This window comes from Gobius niger (assembly GCF_951799975.1).
Source record: "Gobius niger genome assembly, chromosome: 9".
NCBI lineage: Eukaryota > Metazoa > Chordata > Actinopteri > Gobiiformes > Gobiidae > Gobius > Gobius niger.
This window is the reverse complement of record NC_136860.1, coordinates 36,631,894-36,646,066: the sequence shown is the minus strand read 5'-3', so window position 1 is coordinate 36,646,066 and position 14,173 is coordinate 36,631,894. Positions and strand designations below refer to the sequence as shown.

The following is a 14,173-nucleotide window of genomic DNA, read 5'->3' as shown; positions in this document are numbered from 1 at the left end:
ATTTTTTGTCACATTTGTGTCATTTTTTGGTCAATTTTTAGCCACATTTTCATCACATTTTTGTAAATGTTTTGTCAAATTTTTGTCACTTTTTTTTTCCATTTTATTTTATTTTTTGTCAATTTTTAGTTTTTTGTCAATTTTGTCTTTTGTTTTTTTTTGTCAATTTTTTTTACAATTTCTTTCACATTTTTTTCATTTTTTTGGTCAATTTTTAGCCACATTTTCATCACATTTTTGTAAGTGTTTTGTCAAATTTTTTTCAAGTTTTTTTCTTTTTTTTTTTTTACTTTTTGTTATTTTTTTGTAACAGTTTCATCACATTTTTGTCATTTTTTGTCTTTTTTTCGTCAACTTTTTGTCCCATTATCAATTTTTTGACAATTTCTTTCACATTTTTTTCATTTTTTTGGTCAATTTTTTGTCACATTTTCATCACATTTTTTGTTGGGCAGTCGTCTCATTTTTGTCAAATTTTTGTGACCCTTTTGTGACTTTTTTGTCAAATTATTCTTTTTTTTTTTTTCTTCAAATTCTTATCACTTTTTTCTCCATTTTTTCTCACTTTTTCGTCCATTTTTTGTCACTTTTTTCATATTTTCATCCTTGTTTTCGTCTCAGTTTTGTTGCTATTTTCACACCTTTTTTCCAGAAGCTTTTGGATTGGGGTAAAGCTGGAGAAAATGTGCTCGGTTCAGGTGGGAGTTAAGGGGTTAATGCAGGCTACTAGTTACCATAGACATGCGCTAGCTTAGCACTAGCCTGGCACCACTAAACTCTTCACATGCATGAATTCAAAAATATAAATATCTCCAGAAAACACTCTGGATAACGAGGAAATGAGGCCCTGTGTCAAACATCCTGAAACCTCCCTTTAAGGTTTTCCAGATGTTTATCGTCTCCTTTCCCACAGATGGCTGCTTATTTCGGACACTCCGTCGCCGCCACTGACATTAACAGAGATGGGTGAGTGTGAGGGTCATGGGACAGGGCTGCACTAAACATCACAGTATCACCTTCCCTTTAGCCTGGTTTCTATCCTGAGTTTGTGAAAGTCAGAGTCATGGGTGGAATGATTTGTTCGACTGTAGCGTCTGGCGTGAGATCATCTGAATCTGCTCTGTTTCAGGATGGTGGACCTGTTCATCGGAGCTCCGCTGTTCATGGACCGAGGCTCCGACGGGAAGCTCCGGGAGGTGGGACAGGTGAGGCCAGGAAACAGCTTTAGACAAGACCGAGCTCTCCGTGGTGTGGCCCCCCATACATGACCTAGACCAGCGCTTCTCAACCAGGGGTACGAGGACGCCTGGAGGGGTTCAAGCCCTTTGCAGGGGCTGGAAAAGCTCTGGTCTTGCAGCAGGGGCGTATCTTGGTGGAATATTCTCCTTTCATTGGGCCAGTTGAAATGGCTAGTTTTAGGTAGAGCATAATGACCACATTAAACAGGAGGGCTGCACCAGGACAGGGGATATTTGTGCTGAGAATAACACGTGTGACTTTGAAATAGGCTTTAAAATGCTATTGTACATAAAATGATGACACTATGATGTCTCTGTGGCCACAGGCCTGAACACAAAACTCAAGGGCTTCAGTCTGATTTAGTCTCACCATATTTGAAGCCTGTACCTTTCAGTGTGTTGTCAGTAAATTGTAAAAAGTTAAGTTTTTACTGGTTAACTCGTCTCCACAGCTGTGCATTTATAAAGCGTGAATCCAAATTCGGTGAAAACGGCGTGTGCGACCTGTGGCTTTGTCCCTGTATTGGGGCTCAATTATAATAAATATGAGGAAAAATATACTTTAGAGGTTAAAACGAGGAGAGAAGGAGCTCTGTTTCTGACTCTGACTCAGCTCAGGCAGAGGCAGGACTCGCCTCATGTTTAAGTGTCATTTATGACAGAAAGTTTCCTCTCAGCTCCGCTAGAACAGGCTCGTGTTAAAGAAAAGCACATTAGACGAGGCCAGACTAATATGTGTCATTACATCACAGAGTCCACCTCATCAAGTCACTGCTGAGCTGGTGCTGAACACCGGTGTGTGGGCTGAACCATTAGCACATGTTTAAAGGGGTGTTTCAGGGCCTGAGAGATTATCATCATTATTGTTTGTGCAAAATTCTGTGTAGCCACCATTGTATTTCAGCCCAGTTGTTCAGTTCTTATAGTATCAGTTATGAGGAAACTATAGAAAGTACAAAACAGAACGCTTTCTGCAGCATTTTTGAGGCCCCTCCCCTGCTCTGGGCCCTGGGTACTCAGCACCCTTTACCCCCCCAGTCCCACGCCCCTGTCTTGCAGTAAAATCCGCGAGTGAGCCGGAGATTTCCAGGAAGTAACTACAACTTCCCACCGTATTCATTCACAAATATTTACATTTTTTGTACACACATGCACTACGAAAGGGGAGTGAGGCGACGCTGTAATCCATATATGGTCATTTCCTTTCTGGGAGGTACACGCCTATTGCCAGACGTTACAAAACCTTCCACCACATCTCCACTTCAGCAGCTTTGACCTCGTAAAACACACTTCCTGTTGATGAAGCTCCTCCTCCCTTTGATGAAGCTCCTCCTCCCTCTGATGAAGCCCCTCCTCCCTCTGCCTCCCCAGGTGTCGGTGTATTTGAGCAGAGGAGGGTTTTCCTTCCAGGCGCCGCTGCAGCTGACCGGCTCAGAGGTTTACGCTCGATACGGCTCCTCCATCGCCGCCCTGGGCGACCTGGACCGGGACGGGTTCAACGGTCAGACCCCTGGACACTCACATCACACTGAAGCTCACAGGATTTCAGTTTCTGCTTTTCATTCTTTTATTGTTGACCTCTTAACCCCCACCGTAACCAAACCTTCTTTACCCAAATCTAAAAGCTTCTTGACCTGAGAGCCCATAGGCCAGTGTAACGCCTCATTTGAAAGCTAAGGCTTTAGCGCTTTCCTTGATTTTGTTGTCACATGTTTCTCTTCACGTTTTTGTCGCTTTTACATCATGTTTTTGTGAACGTTTTTGTATTTTTTTTTTCCACATTTTTTCCAATTTTTTTGTCAATTTTTTCACATTTTTGTTATTTTTTTGTCACATTTTGGTCAATTTTTTTGTCTTTTTTTGTTTGTTTTTTTGTCTTTTTGTCTTTTCGGGCTCTTTTTTTAGCCAATTTTTTGGCAATTTCTTTCACATTTTTTTCTATCCTTTTTTCTTTTTTTCCTTTTTTTTCATTGTTTTCAATTATTTTCTTTTTTTTTTTTTTACATTTTTTAACTTTTTGTCACATTTTTGTGAATTATTTTTCAAGTTTTTGTCATTTTTTGTTATTTTTTGTCACATTTTGGTCAATTTTTTGTCTTGTTTTTTGTTTTCTTGTTGTCTTTTTGAGGTCTTTTTTTTGTCAATTTTTCGTCCATTTTTTGTCGCATTTTGTCATTTATTTATTCAATTTTTTGTAAATTTTTTGACAATTTTTTTCACATTTTTTTCTTTTTTTTGGTCAATTTTTTAGTCACATTTTCATCACATTTTTTCTAATTTTTTGTCACATTTTTTTCTTTTTTCCCTTTTTTTTCAATTATTTTCATTTTTTTTACATTTTTTTCCCACATTTTTGTTGCCATTTCTAAAAACAACAAAAAGAAAAATCTTACTTTTGTCGTCCTCAGCTTTCAAATGATGCGTTATATTGGCCTGTAGCCTGTAAACTCTCAGATCAAGAGGCTTTAAGATTTGGATAAAGCTGAAGTGGAGAAAATGTTATGTTGGGGGTTAAAGGGATAATTTCAGTCATGAATAAAATGACTTTGGTAAAAATTATGTTAAAACACAGTGACATCACTGTGGGGCTGATGTTTGTGCTGATGTTGGTGCTGATGTTTGTGCTGATGTTTGTGCAGATGTGGCGATCGCCGCTCCGTACGGCGGCCCGGACCACGCGGGGCTCGTCTACATCCACAACGGGCGCCCGCGAGGACCCGACCCCACCCCGTCACAGGTACCACCCGTCAGCACGGCCGAGCGCAGGCAGCGGGTCCACCTGTCAGGGCTGCAGCTTCACTGGGGGCGGGACGTCTCTGTCTCGTCTCCATGGAGATGGGGGCGGGACGTCTCTGTCTCATCTCCATGGAGATGCTCAGTAAAGGCAGCTGAATATAATACAGACGGCATCTCAGGAATCGCCCATATATGGTCATGTTTGAAAACAGTTCAGGGGGAAAACAATTTGGAGAAAAATCTAAACTTTCTCTAATTATTTAAAAACTACTTTAACAAACGCTGAATTATGAAAATAGTTTCTACTAAATAAAGAAACAAAGACATGGGGAGGAGCAAAGTGGTTCAACAGCCCATAAATACATGAATAACGGAGAATGTTAACCTGATGCTACATGTTAGCATCGGACTAATGCTAACGGTTAGCTAGCGCTTGCTACAACTGCCGTTTTTTCACTTCTACTGAACAATCTGCTGTGAGAAAATATCCATATGGGCCTGATTTACACTGGACTTTATTTATATGTGATAAATAAGTTCATATTCCACCAGAAAATGGCTAAAAAGAGGGAAAAATGTGTTTCTCTAAAGATTCTACTTTCCCCCTCGGCGAAGCCACGCCCCCTTCTGTGACAAGATGCGTCTGTGTCTATGTGAGATTTAAAGGAACAGGCCACCGTTTTTACAGACTGAGATATTGTATGTTCTTGCCTGAGCTGTGACGAGTTCTTTAGTGAAGCCCGACACAGTGTTGTTCCTCCTGCTTTATAACGTCTAACGCGGCTCCTCGTTGTTTAATCCGTGTGTGGGTTATTAGCCGGTCACTGAAGGCTGGTCTCAGAGCGAGTCATTCTCCGCAGCTATTACGAGGATCTCAGTCAGGCTCAACGACACAACATCAGCACAGAATCACAACACAACAGGACTAACCCGGAAACACTTTTCCCTGGAAGGAAACACCGATATGCGGCACTCGTGGGCACCAGTTATTTACCTTTTACAAGGTTTAACCTGAAGCTAAAGCTAGCTAGCTCAACCAGCTCAACTGTTTATGGAAACAGCTGCGGTGGAGTCGCTCACACCTGGGCCCCCCCAACTCAAACTTTTATGTTTGACTTTACTAATCCAGACAAAGATGCTTCAATGCAGGATCATTTTATGTACGCCTGAAAATGATGAATAGCCTTAACCGTTTCCAATAGAAATGTAAAGCTCATATGTTATTAACAGTAGCTAACCTAGCTGCTCACTCTCCTCTACAAACATTTAGCAAACACTAAATCCATCTCATACGTTCCTGTCAGTCACTAATTACGCCTTTATCTGATTCAGCTGTGTCAGGCGTTGCTATGGCGACGCCACAGCGGAGTGACATCCCAGTGATTTAACTACCGGACTACGTGTGCGGTTACACCAAAATAATGCACCAGCCAATCAGAGTCCAGTATTCACCCAGACCATGGTGTATATTTCTGATAATCCCTCCTTTAGCAGATGAACCTATCAGGAGCTCCAATCCCAGAAGCCACTGCTGCCTCCTCAAGGTTCCTGAACTCGGCCGATCTCCGCACGCCTGTGAAATGATCGACATGTCATGAACTAAAAACAAGAGCTCTGTTTTAAATATGTGCAGGTGTAAAGCGGCTCGTGCAGCGTTAGAGCCACAGCCTTTAAATAACTTCTGTTTTACCACACGGCTCGTTTGCATAAGCTCTGCTGTGAAAGAGCAGAGTCTGAACTGAAGGTCAGGATGTGGTTGAATATTTGGCATTTCGTGTTATTTCTGTGACTGAGCTGAGTTTTTCATCATCAGTTTCACATGGCAGTGTTTCATGAAACTTTCACAGTCAGTGATAATTGAACAGTGTTATTTATAAAACAATTTTAGTTTATTATTACTTTATTTAACCTCTTAATCCCCGCCTGAACCGAGCACATTTCCTCCAGCGTGGCTTTCAGGGCTGGACTGGCTGAAAAAGACCTGTAAAAAAACCAGTCATATTCAATGCAATAGTCAAGGTGAGGAGCAAAACAGTAACATTGGCTTGAACTAAAACAGTTTAAGCTACGACTCGAGGACAATAGTTTCATTTTGTTTCTGCTGAATTCAAGCTCACGCCTCAGAGACTCAACACTTTCATCTTGTCATTTATAACTTGAAGGAACTTTTGTAAAATGACTTAACAATTTTAAAATGTGAGTTCAGTTAATGAAGTTCCTCTCGCGACTGTGACACAAATAAACTTCTCAAAACCAACCAAATGATCGACTGTAGATGAAGATGAAACGGTAAAACTCACCACAGAGTTACAGAGGTGTGGAGTGAGAACAGAAATCCCAAAAAGACCAAACATTGTAAATCCTTTCAATGGAAACTAGACGATTTCCAAACTGCAGAAGAAGAAGAAGATCTTTATTTCTACAGCGTCTTTCACAGACCTGGTCACAAAGCGCTTCACATGAGACAGTTGTACATTCACTCCACACTCGGTCATACTGTCAGACAAGGCCGTGGGAACCCAGGGTGCTGAGGGCGCTGCAGCACCCCCTGGTGGATGGTTTGTGAACTGCAGGCAATATTTACCCCTTAACTCCCACCTGAACCAAGCACATTTTCTCCAGTTTGGCTTTACCCCAATCCAAAAGCTTCTGGGAAAAAAGGTGTGAAAATAGCAACAAAACTGAGACGAAAACAAGGATGAAAATGTGAGAAAAGTGAGAAAACATTGACGAAAAAGTGACAAAAATTGACAAAAAATGGACAAAAAATGAGAAAAATTTGACAAAAAATTGAGAAAAAAATGACAAAAAAATTAGAAAAAATGGACGAAAATATAAGAATTTGACCAAAAAAAATGCGAGTAACTTGACGAAAAAGTGACAAAAAAGTGACGAAACTTTGACAAAAGTGAGACGAAAAATTTGATGAAAAATTGAGAAAAAATTGACGAATAAGTAAAAAAAAAAAATTACAAAAAATGACAAAAATGGATAAAAATTTGACGAAAAAGTGAGAAAAAATGGATGAAAAAGTGAGAAGAATTTGACAAAAATGAGTCGACTGCCCAACAAAAAAAGTGATGAAAAAAAATCTGACGTGAGGAAAAAGATCCATTTAGTTTTGTAGGTCTTTCAGATGAGGCGTTACACTGGCCTACAGGATTTGGGTAAAGCTGAACTGGAGAAAATGCTCTCGGTTCAGGCGGGAGTTAAGAGGTTAATAAACAGGATTTATGCAGAAAAAGTATTTTGGGGGTAGATTCTGTCCCTCAGCGCCCCCTAACTAACACATCTGCCCACGGCTCTGCATGTCAGAGGCGCTTTCGCGACTACACACGTCTGCGCCAACGGACCCTCTGACACCACCACACATCCACTCACACACATCATTCATCCTGGCCTATTGTGCATGTTTTTAGTGGTAGGGGAAACCGGAGTACCCGGAGGAAACCACTAACCACTGCGCCACCTGGTGCACTGACGAGGGGCAAGACATGTCATGTGTCTAAAATGTATAAAAATCGAGGTCTGAGGTTCTGTGGGTCCTGGTGTGGGCATGAGTGTTATGTCCCAGAGGCCCATCGCTCATTATAGGAGATTATCTGGGAACCATGACTCAAGAAAGCGCCACTAGAGGGGATAAAAGGCCTCACATCCCCCTAGTGGAGGAGTCGTGTAGTTGCATCTCTGTAATGATAGATATTCTAATGGCTTCTCTCGCTAGTTGTGGGCCAGTGTTGAGGTATAACGGGCCTTATCTCGGTCTGACTGGCCCAACCGGCCCTAAAGTACGTCGGCCCATCAGGAAAACTCCCCAATCTCCCGATGGCCCGTCCAGCCCTGGCGGCTTTACACAAATCTAAAAGCTTCTTGAAAGAAGAGCAACAGTGAGACGAAAACAGGGACGACAGTGACACAAAAGAGCGAGAAAAACGTGACGAGAAGGTGACGAAAAAGTGACACGAGAACAAAAGAGAAAGAGAAAAAGCGACAAAGGAGAAACAGAAAAGAGACAAAGGAGAAACAGAAAAGAGACAAAGGAGAAACAGAAAAGAGACAAAAGAGAAACAGAAAAGAGACAAAGGAGAAACAGAAAAGAGACAAAGGAGAAACAGAAAAGAGACAAAGGAGAAACAGAAAAGTGACAAAGGAGAAACAGAAAAGAGACAAAGGAGAAACAGAAAAGAGACAAAGGAGAAACAGAAAAGAGACAAAGGAGAAACAGAAAAGTGACAAAAGAGAAACAGAAAAGTGACAAAGGAGAAACAGAAAAGTGACAAAAGAGAAACAGAAAAGAGACAAAGGAGAAACAGAAAAGAGACAAAGGAGAAACAGAAAAGCAACAAAGGAGAAACAGAAAAGTGACAAAAGAGAAACAGAAAAGAGACAAAGGAGAAACAGAAAAGAGACAAAAGAGAAACAGAAAAGTGACAAAGGAGAAACAGAAAAGAGACAAAAGAGAAACAGAAAAGAGACAAAAGAGAAACAGAAAAGAGACAAAGGAGAAACAGAAAAGTGACAAAGGAGAAACAGAAAAGAGACAAAGGAGAAACAGAAAAGTGACAAAGGAGAAACAGAAAAGAGACAAAGGAGAAACAGAAAAGTGACAAAAGAGAAACAGAAAAGTGACAAAGGAGAAACAGAAAAGTGACAAAGGAGAAACAGAAAAGAGACAAAGGAGAAACAGAAAAGTGACAAAGGAGAAACAGAAAAGAGACAAAAGAGAAACAGAAAAGTGACAAAGGAGAAACAGAAAAGCAACAAAAGAGAAACAGAAAAGTGACAAAGGAGAAACAGAAAAGAGACAAAAGAGAAACAGAAAAGTGACAAAGGAGAAACAGAAAAGAGACAAAGGAGAAATAGAAAAGAGACAAAGGAGAAACAGAAAAGTGACAAAAGAGAAACAGAAAAGAGACAAAAGAGAAACAGAAAAGAGACAAAGGAGAAACAGAAAAGTGACAAAAGAGAAACAGAAAAGAGACAAAAGAGAAACAGAAAAGAGACAAAGGAGAAACAGAAAAGTGACAAAAGAGAAACAGAAAAGAGACAAAAGAGAAACAGAAAAGAGACAAAGGAGAAACAGAAAAGTGACAAAAGAGAAACAGAAAAGAGACAAAAGAGAAACAGAAAAGAGACAAAGGAGAAACAGAAAAGTGACAAAAGAGAAACAGAAAAGTGACAAAGGAGAAACAGAAAAGTGACAAAGGAGAAACAGAAAAGTGACAAAGGAGAAACAGAAAAGTGACAAAAGAGAAACAGAAAAGTGACAAAGGAGAAACAGAAAAGTGACAAAGGAGAAATAGAAAAGAGACAAAGGAGAAACAGAAAAGCAACAAAAGAGAAACAGAAAAGAGACAAAGGAGAAACAGAAAAGAGACAAAGGAGAAACAGAAAAGTGACAAAGGAGAAACAGAAAAGAGACAAAGGAGAAACAGAAAAGTGACAAAAGAGAAACAGAAAAGAGACAAAGGAGAAACAGAAAAGCGACAAAGGAGAAACAGAAAAGAGACAAAAGAGAAACAGAAAAGAGACAAAGGCGAAACAGAAAAGAGACAAATGAGAAACAGAAAAGAGACAAAAGAGAAACAGAAAAGAGACAAAGGAGAAACAGAAAAGAGACAAAGGAGAAACAGAAAAGTGACAAAGGAGAAACAGAAAAGAGACAAAGGAGAAACAGAAAAGCGACAAAGGAGAAACAGAAAAGTGACAAAGGAGAAACAGAAAAGAGACAAAGGAGAAACAGAAAAGCGACAAAGGAGAAACAGAAAAGAGACAAAAGAGAAACAGAAAAGAGACAAAGGAGAAACAGAAAAGCGACAAAGGAGAAACAGAAAAGTGACAAAGGAGAAACAGAAAAGAGACAAAGGAGAAACAGAAAAGCGACAAAGGAGAAACAGAAAAGAGACAAAAGAGAAACAGAAAAGAGACAAAGGCGAAACAGAAAAGAGACAAATGAGAAACAGAAAAGAGACAAAAGAGAAACAGAAAAGTGACAAAGGAGAAACAGAAAAGAGACAAAGGAGAAACAGAAAAGCGACAAAGGAGAAACAGAAAAGTGACAAAGGAGAAACAGAAAAGAGACAAAGGAGAAACAGAAAAGCGACAAAGGAGAAACAGAAAAGAGACAAAAGAGAAACAGAAAAGAGACAAAGGCGAAACAGAAAAGAGACAAATGAGAAACAGAAAAGAGACAAAAGAGAAACAGAAAAGAGACAAAGGAGAAACAGAAAAGAGACAAAAGAGAAACAGAAAAGAGACAAAAGAGAAACAGAAAAGAGACAAAGGAGAAACAGAAAAGAGACAAAAGAGAAACAGAAAAGAGACAAAGGCGAAACAGAAAAGAGACAAAAACAAAGTAAAAAAAGTGATGAAAAAGTGTGAAAAAACTGAACTGGAGAAAATGTGCATTGGTTACGGCGGTGAATCCTAATAATAAACAACATTTGTGTTCGCAGGTCCTTCAGGGCACCTGGGCGTCCAGCTACATGCCCGCGAGCTTCGGATACTCCATGTCCGGAAACACGGACATCGACGAGAACGGGTACCCCGGTGAGAAACCGTTTTAACGTTTATGTAAAAGGACTTAAACAGATGGACTGACCCTGAGCCTTCTCTGCTGCAGATCTGGTCGTGGGCGTTTTCGGAGCTGACAAAGCCGTTTTGTACAGGTAATAACCGGCGTGTGGGCTGTGAGCGCGGCGCCCCCTGCTGTGCGTCTGTGGGCGGCGCTTTTTAAACCTTCCACATAAGCAGGATTTTTTTATAAGGCCAGCGCCGCGGCCACTTTAACGTGCTTTTATCCCACTGGCTTTTTATTAGATTTAGGGAAGGATAGACTTAACTCTCTCAATGCCAAATGTTTAAAACGTCCTGGAAAAGAGTCTCATCCGAGCAAAGAAAAGTGCTTGAGTTCAGACATTTAAGTCAGATTTTTATTCAGTGGCTTTGCCTCTGAACTCCCGCCTGAACTGAGCGTGTTTTCTCCAGTTCAGCTTTACCCAAATCTAAAAGCTTCTCGACTGGAGAGCAGTTTTGACGCAGTTTTGAGACTTTTTGGTGACTTTTTTTATTTATTTTTCCATCACTTTTGCAACACTTTTTCGTCACCTTTTCATCAGTTCTTTGGTCTGTTTTTTTATCACTTTTTTGACACTAATTTGTCACTTTTTGATCACTTTTTTAATAACTTTTCTATCACTTTTTTGTCTCCTTTTAAACACTTTTCCGGCACTTTTTTGTCACATTTTGGACATTTTTTTGACACATTTTCATGACTTTTCTATCACTTTTTTTGTCACTTTTTCGTCACTATTTTGACACATTTTTGACACTTTTTTTAATAAGTTTTCTATCACTTTTTTGTCACTTTTTCATCAGTTTTTTTGTACTTTTTGATCACTTTTTGGACATTTTTTGGACACATTTTCATGACTTTTCTATCCCTTTTTTGACACTTTTTCATCACATTTTTGACACATTTTTGACACTTTTTTTTAATACGTTTTCTATCACTTTTTAATCACATTTTCATCATATTTTTGACACTTTTTTATCACTTTTTCACAGCGTTAGGAAAGAATTCATATTTACTGTATTTAAAACACTGATGTCCTGGAAAAGAGTCTCATCCGAGCAAAGAAAAGTGCTTGAGTTCAGACATTTAATGCGGATTTTGAGCAGCTTTGCCTCTGAACTCCCGCCTGAACTGAGTGTGTTTTCTCCAGTTCAGCTTTACCCAAATCTAAAAGCTTCTTGACTGGAGAGCAGGAGTGTAACGCCTCGTTTGAAAGAAAACTGACCGACTTTTCTGTCGTGTTTTGACGCAGTTTTGAGACTTTTTGGTGACTTTTTGAATTTATTTTTTCATCACTTTTTTGACACTTATTTGTCACTTTTTCATCACTTTTTTTGTACTTTTCTATCACTTTTTAATCACTTTTTCATCACATTTTTGACACTTTTTTATCACTTTTTGGACATTTTTTTGACATAATTTCATTACTTTTTTTGTCACTTTTTCATCACATTTTTGACACATTTTTGACACATTTTTTTAATACGTTTTCTATCACTTTTTAATCACTTTATCATCATATATTTGACACTTTTTTATCACTTTTTCACAGCGTTAGGAAAGAATTCATATTTACCGTATTTAAAACACTGATGTCCTGGAAAAGAGTCTTATCTGAGCAAAGAAAAGTGCTTGAGTTCAGACATTTAATGCGGATTTTGAGCAGCTTTGCCTCTGAACTCCCGCCTGAACTGAGCGCGTTTTCTCCAGTTCAGCTTTACCCAAATCTAAAAGCTTCTCGACTGGAGAGCAGGAGTGCAACGCATCGTTTGAGAGAAAATTGACTGACTTTTTTGTCGCGTTTTGACGCAGTTTTGAGACTTTTTGGTAACTTTTTGAATTTATTTTTTCATCACTTTTTTGACACTTATTTGTCACTTTTTCATCAGTTTTTTTGTACTTTTCTATCACTTTTTAATCACTTTTTCATCATATTTTTGACACTTTTTTATCACTTTTTCACAGCGTTAGGAAAGAATTCATATTTACCGTATTTAAAACACTGATGTCCTGGAAAAGAGTCTCATCTGAGCAAAGAAAAGTGCTTGAGTTCAGACATTTAATGCGGATTTTGAGCAGCTTTGCCTCTGAACTCCCGCCTGAACTGAGCGTGTTTTCTCCAGTTCAGCTTTACCCAAATCTAAAAGCTTCTCGACTGGAGAGCAGGAGTGTAACGCCTCGTTTGAAATAAAAACTGACCGACTTTTTTGTCGCGTTTTGACGCAGTTTTGAGACTTTTTGGTGACTTTTTGAATTTATTTTTCCATCACTTTTGCAACACTTTTTCGTCACCTTTTCATCAGTTTTTTGGTCTGTTTTTTATCACTTTTTTGACACTTATTTGTCACTTTTTGGTCACTTTTTAATAACTTTTCTATCACTTTTTTGTCACTTTTTCATCAGTTTTTTTGTACTTTTTAATCACTTTTTCATCACATTTTTGACACATTTTTGACACTCTTTTATCACTTTTTGGACATTTTTTTGACACATTTTCATTACTTTTTTTGTCACTTTTTCGTCACTTTTTCATCATATTTTTGACACATTTTTGACACTTTTTTTTATAAGTTTTCTATCACTTTTTAATCACTTTATCATCACTTTTTTGTCACTTTTTCATCAGTTTTTCACAGCGTTAGGAAAGAATTCATATTTACCGTATTTAAAACACTGATGTCCTGGAAAAGAGTCTCATCAGAGCAAAGAAAAGTGCTTGAGTTCAGACATTTAATGCGGATTTTGAGCAGCTTTGCCTCTGAACTCCCGCCTGAACTGAGCGTGTTTTCTCCAGTTCAGCTTTACCCAAATCTAAAAGCTTCTCGACTGGAGAGCAACAGTGTAACGCCTCGTTTGAAAGAAAACTGACCGACTTTTTTGTCGCGTTTTGACGCAGTTTTGAGACTTTTTGGTGACTTTTTGAATTTATTTTTCCATCACTTTTGCAACACTTTTTCGTCACCTTTTCATCAGTTTTTTGGTCTGTTTTTTATCACTTTTTTGACACTTATTTGTCACTTTTTGCTCACTTTTTAATAACTTTTCTATCACTTTTTTGTCACTTTTTCATCAGTTTTTTTGTACTTTTTAATCACTTTTTCATCACATTTTTGACACATTTTTGACACATTTTTGACACTCTTTTATCACTTTTTGGACATTTTTTTGACACATTTTCATTACTTTTTTTGTCACTTTTTCGTCACTTTTTCATCATATTTTTGACACATTTTTGACACTTTTTTTTATAAGTTTTCTATCACTTTTTAATCACTTTATCATCACTTTTTTGTCACTTTTTCATCAGTTTTTCACAGCGTTAGGAAAGAATTCATATTTACCGTATTTAAAACACTGATGTCCTGGAAAAGAGTCTCATCAGAGCAAAGAAAAGTGCCTGAGTTCAGACATTTAATGCGGATTTTGAGCAGCTTTGCCTCTGAACTCCCGCCTGAACTGAGCACATTCACTCCAGTTCAGCTTTACCCAAATCTAAAAGCTTCTTGACTGGAGAGCAACAGTGTAACGCCTCGTTTGAAAGAAAACTGACCGACTTTTTTGTCGTGTTTTGACGCAGTTTTGAGACTTTTTGGTGACTTTTTTAATTTATTTTTTCATCACTTTT

At 38.6% G+C, this 14,173-nt stretch overlaps 1 protein-coding gene across 1 annotated transcript in view; it reads left to right on the top strand.

Annotated features, from left to right (window-relative positions):
* Positions 1-14,173, top strand: part of itgav (integrin, alpha V) — a 67,556-nt gene that overhangs the window by 30,969 nt on the left and 22,414 nt on the right. The window contains exons 6-11 of the mRNA XM_079562698.1: positions 914-966; positions 1,130-1,205; positions 2,610-2,739; positions 3,878-3,975; positions 10,430-10,523; positions 10,597-10,642. Of these exons, the coding sequence (XP_079418824.1) occupies positions 914-966; positions 1,130-1,205; positions 2,610-2,739; positions 3,878-3,975; positions 10,430-10,523; positions 10,597-10,642 (497 nt within the window). The remainder of the gene's footprint in view (positions 1-913; positions 967-1,129; positions 1,206-2,609; positions 2,740-3,877; positions 3,976-10,429; positions 10,524-10,596; positions 10,643-14,173) is intronic.